General features: G+C 40.5%; 2 protein-coding genes across 3 annotated transcripts in view; one reads left to right on the top strand and one right to left on the bottom strand.

Moving 5' to 3' along the window:
- Nucleotides 1-20,952, bottom strand: part of CHD1 (chromodomain helicase DNA binding protein 1) — a 73,243-nt gene extending 52,291 nt beyond the window's left edge. For both annotated transcript variants that reach the window (XM_041752208.1, XM_041752209.1), the window contains exons 1-2: nt 20,811-20,952; nt 18,675-18,865 (exon numbers count right to left, since the gene is read on the bottom strand). In XM_041752208.1, coding sequence (XP_041608142.1) covers nt 18,675-18,727 — 53 coding nt within the window. In that variant the 5' untranslated portion in view covers nt 18,728-18,865; nt 20,811-20,952. The remainder of the gene's footprint in view (nt 1-18,674; nt 18,866-20,810) is intronic.
- On the top strand, nt 20,038-23,341 carry LOC121488794 (basic proline-rich protein-like). Its single transcript, XM_041751093.1, has 3 exons — nt 20,038-20,899; nt 20,952-21,589; nt 22,533-23,341. The coding sequence occupies exons 1-3, from the start codon at nt 20,038-20,040 to the stop codon at nt 22,578-22,580; spliced, it is 1,548 nt and encodes a 515-aa protein (XP_041607027.1). The 3' UTR covers nt 22,581-23,341.
- Nucleotides 23,342-24,396: the final 1,055 nt, after the last annotated feature.

Below are 24,396 nucleotides of genomic sequence, written 5' to 3'. Positions count from 1 at the left end.
TGTTTTCTCTTGCAATTTATTTTGTGGAAGTTTTGTGGTAGTTTTTCCTGCTTTCTTAGATTTAACAACCCTGTAGTATTAACATTATTTTTGTGGCCCTTGTATTTCTGGTAAACTCTTAGACCAAGAGACTCAGAGTAAAATTCAGCTTTTCTGAGCAAGAATATTTTTTGAGTTGTGGACTTCTATCAGAAGAAACTTTCAAGTTGGTTGTCTCATTCCGAGTGAGGCTGGTTGAGCTGCGGCATTTTCTGCCTTATCTATTCACTACACAGTTCCCTACAAGCTCTCAAGTTTTAACAGCCACTGATCATGATGGCTTTATCGCCTATTGTTTAGAGACAGTAAAATGGTGATATTATATCATTCTTCATTTACCCATTATATAATTTCTTCATTATTAATAGATGGAATACTTTTATAATGATAAACTTTCTCTCATATTTGTTATTCTTGAGGTACAGTTCATACACGAAAGCCATTTCCATTTCTTTTCCTTGTCAGTTTTGTCAGTTAAATTGCTGGCATCCTTTCAAACTTGATCAATAATTTTTATGTCTCACGAATGCATAGATTTGAATTATTTGATGAGTTTTAATCCACTGTATCACTGTTGATGTTCAAATTGTCCCATCTTTAGCCAAAAGGAAACTCTTTATTAGTTCCGGAGTCTTTCTGACAAGAACTGGTCTTTGACAGCTTCCTCACTTTCTGGTCTGACCAGAAGAACCAGGCTCATCCAGTATATTTCTTGTTTCAGTATGTAACTTGGGCATTTCATCAAAAACCCCTGCTTCTGTTTAGATTAGAACTTAAATTGCAATCTGAGTACTAGGTGAGCCGATTACTATGGGATCGGACACTGTTTTTAATGGAATGGTGTAGAATAAATACTTTGAGAGACAATGCATTAAGAATTTATACTACCAATTCCAATTTAATGGCAAACCAATTTAACTGGTTTTTATTTCTTTGGTTTTATGTTTATAGTATCACTTGGATTGAGTTTTTTTTACTCCAAATGACTTTAACAAAATTACTGCTTATCTTAGAATTACATAATAGTTTCAAAATAATACCAATATTATTAACAATATGATTACCAAATGTTAAAATTTCTTTACAATTCTTTTTGTCCTTCAGGAATACTCACTCCTAGAATCGAATTATTGCTCTAAAGTCAATGAACTAATTTATTTCTATATAGCCACCAATTTGGTATACTTAGCATCACCTGTTTTTCTTAAACAAAATGCTTTTCCAAAAAAGCATTTTAGAAACTGCTTTTTATTCATTTCTATTTAATCTTGCTTTATTATTTACTTGGATCCAACTTGAGGGCTATAGAAGTTATAGTCAAAACCTACTTTCCATCCTTGTCTCCTCTACACTATATCCTCTCTCCCCTATAGTTTTTTTTTTTAAGTTTTACATTTATTTTCCCTTTTCTCAATATAAGAAAATTATGAGGGACGCCTGAGTGGTTCAGCTGTTGAGCACCTGGCTTGGGCTCAGGGTATGCATGATCCTGCGGTCCCAGGATCAAGACCCACATCTCACATCAGGCTCCCTGCATGGAGCCGCTCCTCCCTCTGCCTACGTCTCTGCCTCTTTCTTTATGTCTCTCATTAATAAATAAATAAAATTCAAAAAAATTATGAATAAAGATAAATGCTTGTATCCCATTTCATAAATAATCACCAACATATTTACACACTATTAAATGTTATCTATATTGTATTCTGAAGATTATTTCACAGCAGTAGGTATGTTCCCCCTTCCTTTATGCAGCTGTACATATTTCATTTCATAGATACATCACAGTTTTATTAACCTGTCCCTCAATGATGAACATGCTTTGTTTCCATTCCTATGATACCACAGTGATACAAAAATATGGCCCCTTTGCATGTATCTATTTATGGCAGCATATCTTGGGCTGCTATTTATCAACCAATATAAACATATCTGCTGGAGCACCTAGGTGGCTCAGTTGAACATCTACCTTTGGCTCAGGTCTTGATTTTGGGGGTCCCGCCATCAGGCTCCATACAGGGAGCCTGCTTTTCCCTCTGCCTATGTCTCCGTCTTTCTACGTCTCTCATGAATAAATAAGTAAATAAAATCTTTAAAAAAACAAAACAAAAACATATCTGCTTTGAAGTGTTAAATTTATAATAATGTAGGACCCAGATCTTGATAGCTAAGTACTATTCCATACTTAAATGAACTCAGTCTTTTGAGAAATGGCAGACTCTAGGGACAGAGAAAGTACAAGATAAACCTAAATTATCTTGCCATACCAAAAAGCAAAATACAGGAAGGAAGGGAGGGAGGGAGAATATCAAAAGAACAGGGGGAAAAAAAAAAAAAAAAAGGACACAGGAGCGAGCCAACCTGAAGCAGCTTTCACTGGCCAAATCTAATCTGAGCATCAAAACAGACCGTAAAAGGTTATTACCCAGTAAATAAAACAAGAATCCTTGAGTCCATGCTGATGGCAGGTAGGTAGACAGGGAGAAAGACAGGGGAGGATTCTGATAGGACTCTGAATGCCAAGTGATTAATGTGACCAGGAGAGCAGTGTTAGAAAATTACCATTTTGCAATCACCATAGAAAACACTGGTTTGGGCAAGGATCATCAGGACATGCTAAATCTGAGAGTCTGATGAGTAAGATACTTGCACAGTCTCAAGGCATCTTCTCAGAAATTCCTTTTTAGTATACTAGATAAATGTGAAACTAGTTGAAAAACCAGATACCACCTTGTCCTGGTAATCAAAACTCACACATCAATAGGGATGGACAGGAAGACAATATGAGCCTCTAGATATACCTTTGAGAAAGACACATCACCATTTACACAGTATTCCAGCCAGGGATACATATGGTAGGAGATGCATAACTTGGATCTAACTGTAAATGAACATAAGTCCAAATTGAGAAACATAACCTATAAAATAAGTAGCCTACCATCTTCAGAACACTAATGTCATGAAAAACAGAGGAAGTGTTCCAGATTAAAAGAGATTCTTCAGAGGGGACCTGGGTGGCTCAGTTGGTTAAGCGTCTGCCTTAAGTGTCTGCCTTGGTTAAGCATCTGCCTTTGGCTCAGGTCATGATCCCAGAGTCCTGGGATGAAACCCCAAGGTGAGCCCTGAGTTGGGCTTCCTCTCCCTCTGCTGCTCCCCTGCTTGTGCTCTTTCACTCTCCAAGAAATAAATAAAATCTTTAAAAGGAGATTAAAGAGACATGATATGTGATCTTTAACTGGACCCTATACTGAAAATTGATTAATCAGGATGACTGACTACACTAAAATAATGACTGAAAGATTAAAGTACTATTATCAATGTAAATTTTCCTGAGTTTAATAACTATACATGGCTTATGTAAAGGAGCATCTTTGTTCTTAGAAAATATATACTGAAGTGTTAATGTGTAAAGGGGTATGCTTTTTGTAAAATGCTCTTGAAAATTTCAGGAAAAATAAATATGTATTACATATGAATCATGTATATAGATATACATGTATAAAGGCAAAAAGTTAACAAATAGTGAATCTGGGCAAAAGATACACAAAGACTTCCATGGTACTATTTTTGCAAATTTTCTGTATTCTTCACGAGTACCCCTCCTCTATTCATCCTTTCCTTCTCCATTTGAGTTTTTCTAGATCTCCACCCCGAGATCACATAAGACACCCACCAGGATTATCTGATACTTAGTACATGCTTAACATAAGCTAGTTGTATTGTAGAAGTGTTATTACTTAAGTCTATCCCTACTCTCTAGAACTCTGACAGACTTTAAAAACATGTGAATTAATAAACAGTTAATACTCCCATTTCTCTACTTTTCATTAAAAAATATAAGCCTAAATCTTTCACAAATTTTCTTGTGCTTTCTTCCCAGTTTCTCTGCCTCTACTTTTCTTCTTTCATTTTTTTTCTCTAAGTCGTCTAATTTAAAATTGTTACGGGAAAAATAACTTTGAAGAATCAGAATATCTTGAACACTCAACACTAGGTCCATTTCTGATATGGTCACAATTATCCACATCCAAGCAGCACTGGTTCCTTCCAATGATACATATAATCACCAAATCTCTAAATAATCTTTACTCGTCACCTCCCCCCCCAAAAAATATCTTATACCCAGACAGCTTCATTCATTCATGTTATCTCTGCTTGACCCTTATGGCCCTTTCTCTCTCTCATTTATACTCTGGTTTAGACAAAATTTAGAATTGTTCTTCAGAGATTTCAAAATCTCTTCCTAACTATATTCTAATTTATCCTCACATCAACAACAAAAGTGTCCTTGAAGGCAGATAGAGGAAGTTTTTCTAGAGTCTTTCTAAAGGAGGAAATCTTCTGGGGTCTCAACTTTAAGGAGACTTAATTCCCTAGTCAAATACTTAATTCCAACCTCAGCCTCCTGTCCAGAAACCCTGTATCCCTCCAAATATCCCCTGTACTGCCATGTTTGCTCAGAGCTTACTGTTCCTTACTGCTGGCTTCAAGGTCCCTTCTGTTCCTGGCACATAAAAGTTTTTTTCTGAAGTTCAGCAATGGATCTATTTTTTGCCCATTTGCACTATTTTATTAAGGATTTTCATGGTTTGCGGGTAGGAAGTACTTTACAAGAGTTCATGTTAGCTCAGCCTTGCAGGATAAAATAGCAACATCTCCTTGCTCTGCACTCAACTCTCTGCTCAAATTAGTTCTCTAAAGAAAACACCAAGACTTACAATGGGTATGTGAGAACATATTCTCAAGTGAATAAACAAAGATTCTTCTATATTACAAGAAAATAATGTTCAAGTACTTTTTCCTTTGTTATCACAGGAATTGGAAACTATGTCTGCAACAGGACATAAAGGAAGAATGAATAAAATAGTGAATGATCTAAGAAAACGGTAACAATGAGTAGCTGCTTTCCTTGCCATCAGATCAGTGAGAGAAGAAACTGGCCCTGATAAAGGGACAGGAATAGACTAAAAAAGCCAAGAAAGTGTTATTGGAATGGGAAAAAAAGAGAAAGTATTATAGGAGTGGATGTGAAAGTACCAAGAAGTAATGAAAAGAACCTCTCAAAACAACACTAAGGAAGAAGACAAAGACTGTGTATTCAAACATTATATATAAATTAGACTGCCTGTATCAAAGGCTTACATCAATGATTTCTCATTTTAATTCTATTAAATAATGTATTTATTTACTTTTGTCCCTAAGACATCAAGATTTTCCTTCCAGTTTATCCCATTTCCCTACTTTATCACTTTCAATTTTTTTTTAAACCGGTAGTAGGAAGGATTAGACTCGGAGGTAGGGGAGGAAAGCTATTGGACACACTGATAAAAGGTAAACTGATTTCCCACAGAAATATTAATAGAAGGTTGACAAACTTGACAAACACAGTAATATGTAAACAAACAAATGTGTTTACTATTCTAAGGAACAAATACATTGCACTAAATTCTCATGTCATGCCTTGTTCCCTCCCCCTGATTACTGTTTAAGAGTATCATTCAAAAGGACTTCTTTGGAGGAGTTGTGAAAGAATTTTTAACAGACACTCATGGGGGAAATTCAGGGCTAAACTGATGAGTGCTCTGAAGTTCAACCCTAACTTATTTTTCCCTGGCTTTCTAGCTCCTTCTTCTCATTATTATTATATTTATGTAGGTACACCCCATTAGGCCTCACGCTTCTGCGACATGGGAATAAAGATACTTAAGGATTATTATGAAGATTTAAAGCATACAATCTGGCATATTATAGAAATTCAATACTGACAGCTATTAGAAATTTTTTTAAAAAGGTCTTTTTACTGAGTTTAAGATCAGAATCATTACATCTAGGTCTATTCTAGTGGTTCTTTGGACTATCATAACTGTAAGTATAAATATATAAAATGTCTATGAACAAAACCTACAGATAACCTAAAATTTTTAATACAAATTGCTTAATTAAAAAGGAGAAGATATGGTGGTTACTAATTGGTGCTTTGTGCCAGATCCTGAGTTCTCATTTAATTCTTTCAATTTCATTTAATAAATAAACAGGCTCAAAGAAGGTTTAAGTGAAGAAACCAAATACTAATACTATGATTTAAAAAAAAGTGTACAAATTTTGAATACCTATGAAGAAATAAAATGCAGAAAAATGAGAGCCACTAAATTTTTACCATGATAGGTGTGATTTAAATATAACATTTCTTTATATTTGTGCCATATGTTTGTTATCTGCTTGCTCCTCCCCCACTCACCCAGTATCCATTTTGTTTGCCCTTTAGTAGTACAGAACTGTCCTCCAGTTTTCACTGGTATATGTCCATCCAACTGAAGATTAGATTTCTCAGTCTAGCTTTCAGCTAGATGTGGCCATGAGAAGAAGTTTCAGCCAAAGGGATATGGCTAGAAGTGACACGGGATTTTAACGTCATAGCTTAAATAAAGTGGTTTGCCTTAAATCCTCCCTGTTTTCTTCCTGCTGGCTGAAAATGACAACTAGCAGACCAAGAGAAACCATGTATTAAGATTAAGAAGAGCAAAGCTGTCCCACTAGTCCCAGTACCTAAGTAACCTCAGAGGGTACAGCTCACTTATCTGAGAGTGAAAAAGAAGTTAAACTATTTGAGTCTCTGTGTTTTGAGGTTTCCAGTATATAAAACACTCTACCTGGTTCTCTAACACATTATAACAATGTTTATGCAATTAGCATTTTTGAAAGAATAAGTTTGGGCAGCCCGGGTGGCTCGGCGGTTTAGCACCATCTTCAGCCCAGGGCATGATCCTGGAGACCCAGGATCGAGTCCCACGTCGGGCTCCCTGCATGGAGCCTGCTTCTCCCTCTGCCTGTGTCTCTGCCTCTCTCTCTCTCATGAATAAATAAATAAAAATCTTAAAAAAAAAAAAAAGAATAAGTTCTGTATGTACATGGATAATACGAATTCACTGGCTCATCTCTTCAACAAACAAGAAAGTACCGAGCAAGAATCTCTAAGCAGAGACAAAATATCATGGGAAAAAGTGAAAGTGATGAGAATCAAAGATATAAAGATAGACTGATACCTGATTAAAGAACTAGAGATTAAGGAAATGGAATCAGGGGCAAGGCCATTTATGGAGGGAGTGATTTTTAGAACTCAGTACTGATAGTATTCCCTATGCTTGTCATTCTGGAGAATGATTCCTCTCTGAAGCAACTGATAAAACTTTCCACTCTAAGATTACTCAAAAATATCATATTCTTTATGTGACCTTCTCCAATTTCTCCAGGTGCATCACTGTTCCAACCTACACGTTCACAATATTTTGCTCATGTTATTAGAAATGCCTCCACAACACTACAATTATTTGGTATATGTACCTCTCTTCTAACTACATCCTGGAATTCATTAAGTCAGGGGCTCCATTTTAGTTGTTTTTATAGACCATTATTCACTTTAACAGGACTAAAGAAACAATATGGAAATTTGTAGGTATTGAGAAAATACTTAAAACTAAAAAAATGAACTAGTGGCCAAAGGCCAAAAACTTTTTAGACTATGGCAAATATTACATTTTATATCATAAAGCTGTATAGACATACACATGCATGCACACATAGGCATAAAAGTTTGATGAACCAGTATTCTCAAAAAGACACTGTATTTTTTATCGTAGTTTACACTACTGTCTTAAAGAGGAGCTGATCGTAATCCTTTAACATGCTGCAACTATTTAAAATGTATTACCCTAGAATAGTCATTTAAAAAGTGAGAAGAGGGACACCTGGTTGGCTTAGTGGTTGAGCATCTGCCTTTGGCTCAGGTCGTGATCCCAGGGTTCTGGGATCCAGTCCCACATCAGGCTTCCCATAAGGAGTCTGCTTCTCCTTCTGCCTATGTCTCTGCCTCTCTCTGTGTCTCTCATGAATGAATGAATGAATGAATGAATAAAATATTTTAAAAATAAAAATAAAAAATGAGAAGAGCTCAGCTAGATGATAATAAAATCAGACTACCTTTAAATTCTGTAAAATTACACTGTATTAAAATGTTATCCACGAAGAGCTCAGCTAGATGATAATAAGATCAGACTACCTTTAAATTCTGTAAAATTACATTGTATTAAAATGTTACCCACCTTATCTTTTATTATAAACCGTCAAATAAATATCAAAGGTTTGAGAAAACCTAGAATGTATCCATCCATCTGTATGTATGGTTCTGAAAACCAACTAACGCCACTGTTATAAGACACAAAACAGCAACCCAACAGTTCCTTTTAGCATTCTAAATTACCAATCCAAGTCAAAATTCTACTATAAACTCAAAGTACAGTACGCTTCTACCACCTTAAAGCCTCCAACTGAAATTGAGAATAAAACTGCTCTAACTAGATGCTAAAAAACGGTCACATTTAGCATGACTAATTTCAAAGATGACTGGGTTTAGTCGTGTTAAGAGGTGAAGACAGTAAACTCAAAAGTTTCTCTAGTAAACATTCAGGGAATCAGATGAGAAATAAAGGCTACTAAATATACATTTGAAAGGCATTAAACAATAGTTTCATAAAATAGATATAACATTTGTCGTAATATTAATAACAATACAAATCTCTAAGCCGATAATTTTGTTTCTTTTCTTTTTTTTTTTTTTCAGGGGAGGGGGGTAACAGGGGGAAGGGGACAGGGGGAGAGAGGGGGAAGGAAAGGGGGAAAGAGAGAGAGAGATGGGGAAGGGGTAGAGGGAAAGGAAGAGAGAGAATCATAAGCAGAATCCATGACCAGTGAGGAGCCCAACTCCTGGCTTGATCTCACAACCCTGAGATCATGACCTGAGCCAATATTGGAGTCAGACATTTAGCGGTCTGAGCCACCCAGGTGGCTCCTCTAATTCCATAATTTTTAATTGTAACACGTAGACAAAGCTTAACTGATGACATTTATGTTTTCCCCATTAATTACCTATCATGCAAAAGTTTAACTCATCTAGAAACTTTATTTCTTTTTTTAAGATTTTATTTATTTATTCATGAGAAACACAGAAAAAGAGAGGCAAAGACATAGGCAGAGGGAGCAGGCTCCACGCAGGGAGCCCGATGTGGTACTCAATCCCGGGACTCCAGGATCACGCCCTGAGCTGAAGGCAGACACTCAACCACTGAGCCACCCAGGTGTCCCAAGAAATTGAATTTCAAAATAATCTTCAAAATAATTGAGTGGAAAAAATAAGAATAATAATTGAGTGGGAGGATTTAGAGATTAAACTAGACTGGCCATGAGATAAAACATGAAGTTAGATGATGTGTACGTGGGGGTTAATTTTACTGCTGTCACTACTTTTGCACATGCTTGAAATTATCATCCACAACTTAAACACTAATAATAAAATAAATGTCTATCTTTAAAAAGTTCCGTTTAAAAAAATTATTTGATTAATTTGTTTTAAAAAAAGATGTTTGAAATATGTATACACTTTTTATTATTTTAATGAATACGGTTGCAAAACAACCAAGTTCCCAACACTGTATGCTTTACTTTCTAACAAAGTTATATGTGATTTGATATTTCATCAGTCCGCAGTATGCATGGGAGTGTGCTGCTACACATAACCACCACCTCCATTTACCGTGAGCCATTCGATTTAACAAAAAAAAAAAAAAAAAGCAAAATCATCAACGTAGTATAATATGACTAACATAAGCTACTGAGCACTAGGGTCAATCTTTGGTTATAAAGTACAGGCTAAAAGTGGAATAAAGACATTATTTACATTTTTTTGTACCCATATACAACTGTAAGTCTTAGGAAGTTTTCTTTCAGATTAAACTTCTCCCCTTTATTAATGCAACATTTACTCAACTAGAAATGGAAATACTGTAATGGTTGCATCAAATGGCAATAATCATACTATAATTAACTTCAAGCACAAAAAGAATAGTCTCTTTTCAGAGAATTTAGACTGCAAGTACACTCTTGTCCAGTGGCCCCATTCCTTCACATAGTAACTCTTTAGCACAGTATTTACTGCCATCTAACATCATTTTCCCGGGTATAAAAGCTACTCTTTGCTTTTTTGCCTACGCCTGTCAAAATACCTTACCATCAAAAAAGTCACATTATCAGAACTTTTAACATGCATAAAATCTAAGATCACCCAGGTTTTACATACACCTTTTAAAAACACCACCAAATTTCATTCTGACATTGGGCTTGATATAGAAACTGTTTACCTTATGATCAGTGACTCCCACTTTTCCATTGCTGCAAACTATTACTTCTTTGTATTAACTATAATTTGGTATTTTTCTTCACTGTAAGTCTAATAGGAAAACCTCCAATTTTAATATCTCATGCAATCTACTACAAAGTAGTTGCTCAATCATCTAAATTAAGTATCTGAGGACAGAGAACTATACCTGTGAAAGCAGCAATGAGAGATGTGAAATAGCTAATATGAATGGTTCTCATTTAAGAAAAGAGCTCCCCCCCTACAAAGAAAAGAGCTCCCCACTATTTTTTTTTTTTTTTAAGATTTTACTTTATCTATTCATGACAGACACAGAGTGAGAGAGAGGCAGAGACACAGGCAGAGGGAGAAGCAGGCTCCATGCAGGGAGCCCGACGTGGGACTCGATCCCAATCTCCAGGATCATACCCCAGGCTGAAGGCAGCACCAAACCGCTGGGCCATCAGGGCTGCCCCCCACTATTTTTATGCTTTATGTCTCATCTCTGAGATACTGGAGACACTGGATGCCAGAAGCCAGTACGGTTTAGCCAGAACTTTTCATGTTTCCGTACTTTATTCTCATTGATAACTTTTTTTTTTTTTTAAGATTTTACCTATTTATTCATGAGAGACACACAGAGAGAGGCAGAGACAAGGCAGAGGAAGAAGCAGGCTCCCTGCGGGGAGCCTGACGCAGGACTCGATCTCAGGATCTCAGGATCACCAAAGGCAGATGCTTAACCACTGAGCCACTTAGGTGCCCCTCAATGATAACTTAGAACTCAATCTATCCACAACAAAGAACTCTCAAACGCAGTTTAACATTTACTTAAAGTTGACTTTTGACTAAAGAATCACCTCATATCACAGTGACTGATAATACACCCTTAACAGCAATGTTCTCAGTCATTCATACATAAAAACTTGATTCTGGTACAATAAATTTCTAGAGTCCCTCTTTAAGCGTGTGGTTCTGACCAGTCCATTCACATGAGTAATATTCTCTCAATGAATGTTGCATTTAGTCAGCTATCCTTCCTTACCTCTCCTTCCTTCACTTGGGACCAAACCGTACACTGACTTCAGCATAACACTGAGTAACGTCAGACTGAAGAACTGCAAAGCCAGCATGTCCAACACACCCTTTATTAGGAAACTTGCACTTCTTCACTGGGGGAACTATGACCTCTGTAAAAACCTTCCTTTCCAACCCACTTCTGAATATATGCTATTTGTTCTTCCTTTCTTTCCAAACTACATCATTTCTTACTATTAAGGTCACAAAAATTAAAGAGCTCCATGAAAACTTTCCAATAGCCCATTACATTACTCCAGTACTTTGCCCAATTCTATTTTCTTTCACCTCATTTGTATACCTAAACGCTTCCATGAATTTGAGTATGCTTACTCGATTGTGTGTTAAAACCAAGCTAATTGCATTGTCACCTCTAAATCATAATAATCTTTTTTTAAAGACTTTATTTATTTACTCTTGAGAGACGAGAGAAAGGCAGAGACATAGGCAGGAGAAGCAGGCTTCCTGCAAGGACACCAGGATCACACCCTGAGCCGAAGGCAGACACTCAACCGCTGAGCCACCCAGGTGTTTCCATAATAATCTTTCTTCGTTAACATGGCAAAATACTGAATGGTTCCAGGCAAAAAGCTTCTCCTACATGCATATGAATTTAATATACATACAAATCTGGGAATCTAGTTAAAATGAAAATTCTGATTCAACAGATCTGGGAAAAAGAGGGGAACTTTTAGGGTGAAGGAATCACTCTGCACAGTAATGGAGTAGAGGACAACTGATTCTGTGCATTTGTCAAAACACATAAAATTGTACATCAGAGAGTAAATGTAATATATGCAACTTTAAAAAACCAACTCATGTGACTGAGGAACACAGAATGGAATGCAAATTGTGCCAAATGAATCTAACTTTATTACAAATTTATGACAACCGCATTGAAGAGGGTGGGAGGAAGAAGCTAACTTTAGTAACTTTTTAGAAAACAGTGTTTTGACTGGAAACTGAAAGTCTAAATATAATATGAACTGTATACTGTACATAAACACTATATTCTAGTTGACAAATATGTTTCCTCTGGGAGCATGGCCTAAAAATTCTAAAACTGCTTTACCTGTATCTGACCTTGTAGTGCATGATGGGATGGTGGATGGCAGGTGCCAAGTTTCTCTTTGAAGGAGACTGAAGTTATAAAGGAGAAGGAAGGTTATCATGAATCCTGCAGTACAGAATTAGAGTTGGAGACATCAGTATGAACTCCTGTCTACCTCAACATGCATAATGATAGATACCGAAAACTAGAAATATGTAGATAGGTTTAGTATATATACATATACTACCTAAGCTCTGTCTGGTTTTTCCACTAAGAGAACCTAGAAGTGATACTTGGGTAGCAACAAGTATACCCAGCACCCAAACCTTGGTTTCTAATACCCTTTTCTCCAATAAAAGGATCCAGGGCTCTTTAGAGAAATGGCTGATTCTAGGGCAAAAAGATAAGGAGTATATAAAAAGGATACAGAGGCCAACATGAAAGACAACACCTGATGGGCAAGGCTAGAACAATTTGAGCAACAAAATACATAAGGTACTGGATTATAACACAAAGTAAACATATTCATAAACATAAGTCCAGGCTTATACAAATGAACGATTGAATAAATGGAGAAGAAAAGACTTCTTTACAAAAGAATTCCTCTTAATATACATAGATACTCCCTCACAGCAGGAGATAGAACTTAATTCCAACCTTCCCCCCAACCACTTGAGAGAGGGCTAGACACAGTGACTTGCTTCCAAAGAATACAGTATGAAAAGAAAACAAGAGTAACTCAAAGTGGAGACCCCTGGCAAATATTATGTTAGCTAAGTGATGAAGATTAACATCAGTAATATCATGTGGATATTACCCTTCCCATACTACATGACTATAAGAGCACTTTATCTCTGTGATATCCTAAAAACTGATAACCCCAGTTTATCCTAATTTAATTTTTTTAATCTTTTTTTTTTTAAAGATTTTATTTATTTATTGAGACAGCAAAAGAGAGAGAGAGAGAGAGAGAGAGGCAGACAGAGACACAGGTAGAGGGAGAAGCAGCCTCCATGTTGGGAACCAACATGGGACTCAATCCTAGGACTCCAGGATCACACCCCGGGCTGCAGGTGGCGCTAAACCGCTGCGCCACCTGGGCTGCCCTATCCTAATTTAAAAACCTCAGAAAACATACCAAATGGGGAATATTCTATAGGACACCTGGCCAGTACTTCTTAAGACTTAAGGAAATCAAGGAAAAACGGAAACTCTCACAGACCAGAGGATACTGCACAGAGTTGACAACTTAAGGCAACATGGTACCCTGGATTGAATCCTGGAACATAAGTGGCATTAATGGAAAAACCAATGAAATCCAAGTAAAGTGTGGAATTTAGTTAGTAGTTTTTTTTAAAAAGATTTTTAAAAATGGCTATAAATCTGGTTTCCCCTTCTGGAGAGTAGGAATCATAATACTGCATACATCACGGGAGTTTTAAGGATGAACTGTGATAAATTCATGTAATACTCTGTGCACTATGTGTACCATGCCTGGCTCAGAGTAAGAGCTCAATCATCATCGCATGCCACATTATTTTTGTTTCAAGAGAAATGAAATGTACTCAACCTCTTGCTGGAATGGGCCAGGAGACCATCCTCTGGGGGTTCCCAGGGAAAAAAATAACAACAATAACAACAACAACAAAAAGTGGCAAGATAGTGAATGACTCCAGCCAAACAAGTTCATACACATATACGAATTTCACATGAACACATATCACACTTTGGAATCTTGTTAGAATGAGATTCTGATTCAGGCGGACTGGGGTGGGGCCCAAGGTTGTACACTTCCAACAAGCTCCAGGTGATGCCAATACCACTGGTCCCAGGGCCACAACTGTAGCTTGAACTTTTCAGTTTATGTATTTTTTTAAATTTTCTATAAAAAAGATAAGGTTTTTTCCATCTATTCTTTATCTCTTCCCTGTAAAGAAATATCCTCCTTATTTTTATATACAGAACTGTTACCAAATGTAACCAGTCACCAAGATCTTAAATAGCAACTACTTAAACAGTATAAAAAAGGGGCAATTACACATTAACATTTGCCTCCACATTATCTCATGCCTATGTAGATAAAGTAATGTATCCAAAAGTCAAATCACATACAATTCTTTTACCCTTACCAGTCAGAAGTCTAAACACTTTCCAGTCACTAAATTAATCACAATCCTAAGAAATAGTATGAAAATTTTAGTTGAGTAAATTGTATTTGGAGAGCGTAACCTATTGCTAAAGCTCCTGCTCAATACCTTATTGAATTGCTAAAATGTTAAGAAAAGATTCTAGATGATCTGAGATTAAATATCACATACAGCATATTTGAGGGGAAAAAAAAAAAACCCTAATAGGAATAGATGAAGTACATACAGAACTGAAAAACAGGGATTAACAGCAAATGGTGTAAAAGAGACATACTTTTCTGCAAATAATGACATCATGGGAAAATTTTAGAAACCAGTTTCCTTAACTCAATGATGTCTAGCCATTTTGTTTTTATGATTTCATGTTTTCCTGCCTTTCTTAAAATGCTTCTTAGCATAAATTTTTGAAATTTAAGAATAAACTGACTTTTTTTTAAAAAACTCTGAGATAACTGCAAAGTAAGCTTAGAAAATACCATTTTAACTGGCACTGCCTTTAAAAATTATTCAAATTTACTTAGGGAGAAAAACTGATTTTGATGACAACAAATCTTTCTGGTATGTGTGTACATAAATGCAACATTTCCAAAAATGGCATACCATAGTTTTCAAAAAGACACTAACAGATAAATATATGGTAAAGAAACATGGCCTGTGTTCGAATTAACTTCGACTTGGTGTTCCTTAAATTTAACAGGTCCTTTAGACTAAGGGGCTTCTCAAAGCCTTTTAAAGACCCTGAAGTTTTATAAAAGGAAATTTTCATTTAGAACATTTCCACTGGTCATATTTCCTACTCACTGCTTATGCAAAAACACTTTTAAAAAGTTCAGATCCAAAGAACTGTGAAGTATAAAAGGCCAACAAAGGTATCTTCTACAAGCCAAGAAAATTTGTGTGACATATAAAGTTCTTCTAAGTAAATATAAAAATTACACACATGTATATTTAAAACGTATTATAAATATGTTAAATCAAGCACTGTTAACACTATGAAAAGCTATAAAGAAACAGAAGAATTCTAAGAATCAGGTCAATAAAGCCCAATTGCCAGCCACAGATTAACTATAAATGGTTAAGACCATTGTGGCACATCACCAACAATTTCCCTCACTCTGTAAAAATTTTTCAAAGGCACTATATGTAGACGTTAATTAAAGTGATTCAAATAAATGATCAAATTCACAATTTTAGATTATTAAAAACCTAATCTATAGGCAAGGAGAGAAACTTTTCCAAGCATGAAGCATGTACTAATCCAAAAATTAGCAAAATGTGACTATGTAGTTCTGGTCTTCATCCACAAATCTATTCCTGGATTAAATCATCATTCAAGGGAACTTTATAATAAAAAGTCTAACCAGGATTTGGAAAGCTTATTTTTTTTTTTTTGTTTGTTTTTTTTCTCAAATCCACACAGCCAGGAATCAGTACTTTGAAATCTTCCAACAGAATCTTTAGAAAGCTTTACCTCAGTTGTATAATAAACTTTGTGCTGAGTTTAAACTGATGTGCAGGTGCATCCTGACCCACATTTCTTAGTAAATAAGTTTCAAAATTGTCAGTTATAACATAAGCCAAAGAGACATCTTCCTGTGTATTCTTTCTCCTTTCAGAGAATAGTCATAGACCATCTTTCCACACGGAAAGAATCAAAAAACATTTTTTAGTAGAAAGCTAATTATACCAACCAAAAATGTCAGATGACTTCTTAATTTTACTTCATTTCATAATGGAATTTCCACAAAGGAAAAAAAAAATCTAAAGCAAAAATACATTTAAAAATTCTACCCAACAGAAATCAACTTTTACTTTAAAAACTATTTATGTCATTTAAAAGCAGAATATATTTTCCTTCCCTTCCTTCTATATTAATATTCATAGTTACTATAAGCTTTTTTTGTGGTGCGTTTTTTGTTTTTGTTTTGCAAGAAAATACCCCTCTGTATAAGTTCACGTCCTCAAGTTCACGTCCTCAAGCACCATCTCCCCTCTCTATACTGCCCGAGTGTGAAAGCTCTGCCTGGGGGGCGGAGGGGTGGGGGTGAATGAGGGCTGAGGACTGGTAACAATGACAGTAGAGCAAAAGAAAAGGACAGCGTAAGAGCAGTAAGGAAGAAAATGAAAGCAAATTATAAGCACGCCTCCCTTCTGATAAACACCAAGGCAGTTGCAAAAACAAGATAACTTGACAACCACACTTCTCAAAAGCACATAAAAACCTATATAGTAGAAATAACTCAGAATAGAGAATATGACTTGCAATTATTTTAAGTATGCACTGTAAAAGATTCCTTTAAGTGATTTCACAGAGTTTAACTTTTTCACTTATACTACCAAATCTAACTTACTACTCCCCTTTAGATATGGCAGCAAAATGCATGAAACAGTATTGGAACCAGTAAGGGCTCAGAATTTAACAGTTGAATACTCAATCTAGAAGATTTAGTCTCAAGAGTCTTATTTCCTATTTTGAGAGTTTAGGTCCTGTGTTTCCTCTAGATAGGTCTATTAACCATTTTGTTGCTCACTGACAAATAAATAAAAGAATGTGGACAATGTGACTCTTTTAATCACTTACTATAGTCAATATGCCTGTAGAGATTTGAATCAAAGATGAGATTCAAAACTCTTCTAATTAGACTCTCAACTCTGGTGATTCTTGAACAACTGTATTATCTGAAACCTTATTATACTTTGTCAATTAAGTAACTGAATGTTTCAGTTCAATTCTTTTTTTTTTTTTTTTTTAAGTAGAGACCTCCTTCAGAGAACTAGTTAACGCAGAGCTGTCAACTCAGATTTTGTAACGTATAGACCAATACCTGTTCAGCTAAATAATGCTGCTTTCTATAACTGCTCCTATGTTATCTAAACAGTCTGCCCACAAAAGTTTATAAACTAAAGTACACCTAACAAGACCAGAAAAATACTAAGTTTAAAGTCAAATACTTATACCAATGCTTCCTTTTCTAGCCAGCATTTTTTCTGAAGTGCTCCCAAATGCCTGTATTTTCCTTTTTCTTGCCCATCTCATTTCTCTACCACTGTAATTAATGTTCCAGTTACACAGTGTCCTATGGTACATAAAACATGATGCTAATTATAATAAACAAAATATTGAATGCTCATTATATCAGGACTATTTTAAGCCCTTTACACATAACATATTCTCAACTTTAAATAAGATAAAAATACTGTAATTCCTATTCTGTAAGTGAAAAAAAATCAAAACCTCAGAAGCAAAATAATTTGCCCAAATTTACACAGGTAATAAAAGGAAGAACTGGGAAAAGTAATCATGCAGTCTAACTCCGATGCTCACATTCCTGATCTCTACTGATTAAGTATATACAACTGCATGGACTCCATCAACGCGCAGATAACTCAAAATTTGGGGGTTGCATAAAAATTTAAAAAGTCTTTGTATGTGAAGAGGTTTCTTACATGTTAAAATAGCTTCATATGGCTTATTCTCATTAACTGTATCTTCTCTGCAAAGACATGGCCCAGGTAACTCATTCACATATAATGAAAACTCTACTTTAAAAAGAAAATTGGGGGAAAAAGGGCTGCAGTTATATTTTAACAAACGTCCAGATTAGTGTTGTCCAAAAGTACTTTTGGAGGGAGAGCAATGTTTTCTATCTGTGCTACACATCATGGTAGCCATTAATCACATGTGGGTTTCCGCACTTGACATGCGTCAAGTGTGACTAACTGTGCTCTGAATATTTTGTAATCTTAAATAGTTTAAATAGCCACATGTGGCTAGTGGCTACTATACTGGACAGGACAGGTATAGAAGACAAAATGCCAGAAAAAAGGTGAGTTAAGAACTCCTTACTGTCTTTATTTGAAGAGTGCTCTAATAGTCAGTTATTTAAATGTCTCATTTTACTTGCTCTATTTTCAATTAACTGACCCAAACGATATAACCAACAAAGAGACTTCAGCAACCTAAACTTTCTATATTTAAATTCTTCTTTGCGTATTTCAATGAAAAAAATAAAACCTGTATTATCAACAAAACTTCAGGTATCAGAAACTTTTTACTGTTTGGATAACTAAGAGGAAGAATCTGATCTGAAACCTCTGCCACCTACTAGGAAAACTAAAGAGTCATGTTAAGTTTTACATTCTCTTCCTAATAAATACTTGATAATAAAGCGCTTACCTTGATTCTCCACTACTGTTTCTAACACTTTCTTCATCACTGTGTCCATTCATTGTAAATATCAAGAAGTTTTAAAATATAAATCTTCTCAGTTTAAAAGATGAATACAAATACGAACTCCTTTAACATCAAAAATTCACGGATGAATTTTCTCCAACATTCACAGGCTTCCTGGGCCCTTTCTGACTCACCTAAAAAAAAAAAAAAAGAGAGAGAGAAAGTAAGAAAATTTCTTGTAGAGAAAAAGATTAGTCAATCTATTTAGAACTTACAAAAATCTACCTCAGTCAATTAGAGATGGTAAGGAAGGGGTAGGAAGGAGTCCTTCCCTTGAAATACTTAGGCTTCTATTAACTACAATCCTGACTACGGACTAGAATTTAGCACCACGGCTTATTTCTGACAGAAGAAATTAAAAATCTGTGGAGTGATAAAACTTTTAGAGTGACTGCAACTGTGTATCAATACACACATGTACACATTACAGATAAATAGACAAGTACAGTCAAGTGGTAGTATGTGACCTGCATCCCAAGAACAGAACATGTTCTACCAAATGAAGTCTTATTAGTTACTTGGTCCAACAAATGAATGGGGCGGCGGGGGGGGGGGGGGGGCATTACCTTTAATCAAGCGCTAATTCCTCTTACCAACAACTTCATACACTTGAGGGAGGGAAAGTTTCGGAAATGATCACGTAAGAACAGAGTAAAAGGTAGCCTATACTTTCGGCGAAAAACGTACAGGTCAAAACAAACGTGTTCTCTCACAGGTAAACCGAGACCGGAGTGATAACATTTAAATAGCATTCATCCACTCTGGACTTGCAGAGGTTCCATTAAGAAAAAAAGAAAGAAAGAAAGAAAAGAAAGAAAGGCAACAGAATATACAGCAGGATTAATCGAGAAGTGGGCTTGGGGTGGGTAGAAACCCCGAGCCAAGCAAGACACGGGCATCCGCACCTCTGGAGACAGCGGCGCACTGGAGAGTCACCTACGAGCCATCCGCGAATAAACAAAGGAGATCTCTGGCAGGGGAGGGAGAGGAAGACGCGGGGGAAGGAGACGTCAGATCCTTCCCCGGCCCCGAAGTACCGGGGCGGGCGCGGGGCGCGGGGCGCGGGGCCGTCCGCCGGCCTCCCGCTCCCACGAGCCCTTCCGGGGCCCGCGGGGCGCGGGGCGCGGGGCGCGGGGCGGGGAGCGGGCGCTGCCGGGCCGGCCGCCTCGGAGCCCGCCTCGGAGCCCTCGGGGGAGCCCGGCGCGGGGGACCCCGCGACACACGGCCACAGCCACAAAGTGGCCTCCGCTCGCTCCGCGCGCCCAGGGCCCGGGTCCCGGCGGCCGACGGGCTTGGCCGCCGAACAATGACGCCGCCCGGAGCCAGGACCTCGGCCGCCCGGAGTCTGTCCCCGCCGACAAAGTTCGCAACTCCGCCCGCTCTCCCCGGCGGACTCCTCCTCGCCCTTCAAAATGGCTTTCCCCGCGCGTCGCGACTTCCCTTTCCCCCGTCATCCTGCTCCCGCGGCCACCGCCGAGCGCCGCCGGGCCCCGGGCGGACGCGGCCGAACAATGACTCCCGCGGCCCCAAGTCGCTCGACCTCGCCGACCCTCCTCCTCCGCGCCCGTCGCGCACCGGCCGCTCCGCCGCCGCTAAGTTTTCCGAGCGGCCCCGGCCCCGGCCCCGGCCCCGGCCCCGGCCCCGGGGGCGGCCGCAAGCCTGCCCCGCCGCCCCCGCCGCCCGCCCGCCCGGGGCCTGCAGCCCGGTCCCAGGGGCGCGCTTCCCGCCTCAAAGTTCCCGCAGACCCGCCCCGCGCCCTCCCGGGCTCGCCCGGCCTCCCCCCGCCCGCCCGCCGCTCCCCACGTGCTGGGAGTCCGCGTCGCGGCGGGACCGAAGCCCCGGGCCGCCAGCCGCAGCCGGGAGGCGGGAGGCCGGGAGGCCGAGGGGCCGAGGGGCCGAGGGGCCGCGGGGCCGAGGGGCGGGAGGCCGGAGCTCCGCCGCCCGCCCGTCCGGCGCCGGGATGCGCCCGCCGCTCACACGCCCCCCGCGCGCCGAGCCCGTCAGCCCGGCCTCGCCCGCCGCCCGCCGCCCTCCGCCCGCCCCGCCACATCGCGACCCGCCCGCCGCCCCCTTTCTTACCGGCGGGCGTGCACGGCTCCGCGGGGCGGAGGGAGCCGACCGGGCTCCGCGGCCTCCCCCGCGCCCGGGCCCGCGGTCTCCGCCGCCGAGCGAGTCCCCGCGGCTCCGGGCGTCTCGGGGTGAGCAGGAGTCCGTGAGGAGCCGGAGGAGGAGCAGGAGCAGCAGGAGGAGGAGGAGGGGGAGGAAGAAGGGGAAGGACAAGCCCCGGGCCGCCGCCGCCGCCGCCGCACCAACGCGCGATCCCCCCGCGGAGCGGATCCAACAATCAATTCATTATTGAAGCACCAACGGCGAGGAAGGCAGCACAGGCGACAAGTAACGAGCCGTCGTCGTCGCTGCCGCCGCCGCGGCCACGCGCGCGCTCCCGCTCCCGCCGCTTATCGGCTCCCGGCAGCCGCCATGACGCCGAGAGAGCGAGCGCAACCGCCGCCGCCGCCGCCGCCGCCGAGGTCGCCGTCGCCTCCGCCTCCCGCGCGACGTCAGCTCCTCGGCTCGCTCCCCGGCTCCACTGGGCCCGAGGCGGGCGGGCGCGCGCACGCCGGGCTTATCGGGCGCGCGCGGGCGGGGGGCGGGGCCACGCCGCGGGGGCCGTCGGAGCGGGGGGGGGGCGGGAGGGAGGCTATTGGCGGCGGGGGCGCGCACGCGCGGGGGGCGGGGGCGCGCACGCCGGCCGCGCGGGGGCCGCCGGACTCTGGCCGCCGGGGCTCGCTCGGGCGCCCTGGCTTAGCGGCCGGGGATTCGGTTCCGGGAAGCGGGAGCTGCGGGCTCGCTCCGCGCGGGTAGGGACGCTGCTGTCCCTCGGAACGGTTGCGCAAGGACGTCGCGGCGGAGGGACTGAGAGGCTCCCGGGGGAGCGGCGGGCTGCGGGGGCGGGGAGGGGGATGCTCAAAACGACGCGGGGGCTCGGGGCGCCCCGGGAGGGCCAGGCCGGGGTCCTGGGCGCGGTGTGGGGGCGCAGGCCTCGAACCCTGCTCCCGGGGGTCCCGACGGGGGGGCGGTGTGCATCCCGCCAGGCGGCCTGGGAACCCGGCTGTCGGGCAACTGCGCTCCCTACCCCCCCCGCCCCCCGCCCCCGCCGCCAGCCCCGCTTCGGCGCCGGTGGCACAGGCTCCCGGCGGGGCCGCCCAGGAGCAGAGAGAGAGACCGGGCTGCTGCTGCCGTGACACCTGCTCTGTGGAAAGGCTTTCACGGCCCTCGTAGGCGCCTGCCCGCAGGCGGGGAGGAGGGCGCGATGCAGGCTCGCTGCACAAAAGCAGCTCCCGGGACGCTGCGGACTGTGTCCAGCTGGCCCGCTGCTACTTAGTTGGCGGTTTCTTGCATAACTGTGACTGCGGGTCTCAGTTACAACCCTTTTAAGGGTCGGAGGAAACACCCTTTCCAGCGTGGCGCTGCTGTCCGGCTTCACTCGTGTTGAGAGCATTCCAAGATTTTATTTATTTATTCATAGAGACACAAGACACAGGCAGAGGGAGAAGCAGGCTCCACGCGGGGAGCCCGACGGTGGGTGGGACTCGATCCCGGGACTCCAGGATCAGGCCCTGGGCTGAAGGCAGGTGCTAAACCGGTAGGCCACCCGGGCTGCCCGAAAGCATTTCTTTAAATCCAAATTCTTGTAGACTTTCTCCACCTGCCCCCCTGCTCCCGCCCCCCCCCCCCCCCCCCCCCGGCAGTCCTTTGACTCAGGCCAGGTTAATGATCAAACTCTCTAATGGTTTTCTCCAGATTTGGTGCCAAGGCCCACCTTCCAAGGCAGAGGAGCATGACTGGTAGCTGCGTTCTCAAAACGATCCTTTTCATCTCTTCGGAAATAACTCCTGTTTTAGTCCACCAGCTGCTGGAACAGTTTGGTTTAGAGGCCTCAGAGAGATCTCAAAACGTCATCCCAAGTATGTGGAAGGAAGTAGGGAAAGGCAAACAAGTACACATGGTCTGCTAAAATACATGTATATATGTGTACATGTTTATCAATAAGTAGTAAAACAAAATGTAGCACTGCTGTCATTTGTAAAACGAGCTGTGCTCAGCCTCTTTTTCTTGTATCTTTTTTTTTTTTTTTCCTAATTACTAAATCGCTGTAATGCTGGGTTGTGAAGAAGATCCTAACAAGTAATCCATTTTTGAAGTCCGGAAAAGTAGAGATGAACTGCCAGTGTCTAATATTAAAGGTGATATTAATTCAAAATTAATGATGAAGGTGCCTTAACAATTGGGGCTTCCTGTGCCTCACACCAGTTTCTTTATTGGATTACTAGAGTGGTAAGTAAAAGGGAAAAGCCCCAAGAACACAGTAACCATGGCAGTTAAAGAATTCTGGAATCCGAAGAAGGATGCGGATGATAAAGTCTTGAATTATATCTGTACTACATTTTATCATTATCAAAAAGGATTGTACAAGTTACATGTGTGTTTTCTGAAAGCACATCACAAGCTTAAACTATGCCATTTGGATGTAATATATTACATGTAAACTCTGTAGACGCTTTTCTTGCAAAATAAGTCTTAGTAAATTTGTAATAAAGTATTGAACCTTGGATATTTATATTTCCGTTAATATCGTAATATTCTTTATGACTGCACAGAATTTTATAATTGCCATTGAGAATGTGGAGAACTACAAGGTAAGTGGAAAATGGGAACAATCTTGCCAGTTGAGTTTTTTAAAAGCTATTTTAAAATGAATAAGGCAAGAGTTATTTTCTTGACCAGTTGTTATCTGAACAGTTAAGTTTTTAGTTTCACTTTGTGTGAACAGACTCTGTCCTTATCTCTGTTGGTACTAAAAACAATAGACAAACAGTTGATAATCTCAGCACATGACTGGCAAAAATCCCTGAAAATTAATGGCAACCAGGAAGTCTTTATTATTTCCCATTTGAGAAATGTCATATTCTTTGGAAAACATACTATTTTTACAAAATCTAGGACAGCACTTTGTGGGTCCTTGATTCTGTTACGCTCTTCTAGGACTAGTTAACTGACAGGCATCCATAGATGGAGATAGATTAGGAACCACTTATCCAGAATTGTGAGATGTTCAACATAAAGGCAACGATAACTCTTGCTTTTCTCATGAATATTTTGGATGCCAAGATAGGATTTTAATTGCATAATTATGTTCTTTTTGCCTAGAGGATTTGTGTATGAGAAGCTGCTAAAACAATCAGAACAATATTAAATAGCTTAGAATCTAAAACAATGTCGTCATCCCCAGATCCTTGTCAAACAGTGGAATAACTTTCCAAATATACTTAAATTTACAAAGTTCTTTATAAATAGAACCCATGAAATCCTAAGTTACCTTATACTGAAAATTTACATTTTTCTATGTTTTTAATTATTAAGATTATATGACAGGAGCTGTGGTTCCCAGTGTTGGCGAGGGGGGCGGCAGGAGTCAGAAACTGGGGAAATTTTTGCCTAAGAATGCTGGACACTCCTATTCCTTCCCTCTTCTGATATGCAGAATTTCTAGGTTCTAGATAGTGTTTAGAATTTTTTTCTGGATTTTTCTGATACCTACCAATTGCTCATTCACTTTTGGCCATCATATTTGGGAATTTTTACTGATAAATTCTTGAATCGCAAG

Source organism: Vulpes lagopus, chromosome 4 (genome assembly GCF_018345385.1).
Source record: "Vulpes lagopus strain Blue_001 chromosome 4, ASM1834538v1, whole genome shotgun sequence".
Lineage (NCBI taxonomy): Eukaryota > Metazoa > Chordata > Mammalia > Carnivora > Canidae > Vulpes > Vulpes lagopus.
Note: the sequence above shows the minus strand (reverse complement) of the source record. Positions and strands in the feature narration are given on the sequence as shown.

Bases quoted from the DNA above. Each gene is read 5' to 3' on its own strand.
- LOC121488794 (XM_041751093.1), top strand. From the start codon at position 20,038: ATGACGCCGCCCGGAGCCAGGACCTCGGCCGCCCGGAGTCTGTCCCCG. The intron at 20,900-20,951 runs GCGAGTCCCCGC...GTCCGTGAGGAG, and splicing joins CCCGCGGTCTCCGCCGCCGA to CCGGAGGAGGAGCAGGAGCA. The intron at 21,590-22,532 runs GTAGGGACGCTG...GGTTTTCTCCAG, and splicing joins TGCGGGCTCGCTCCGCGCGG to ATTTGGTGCCAAGGCCCACC.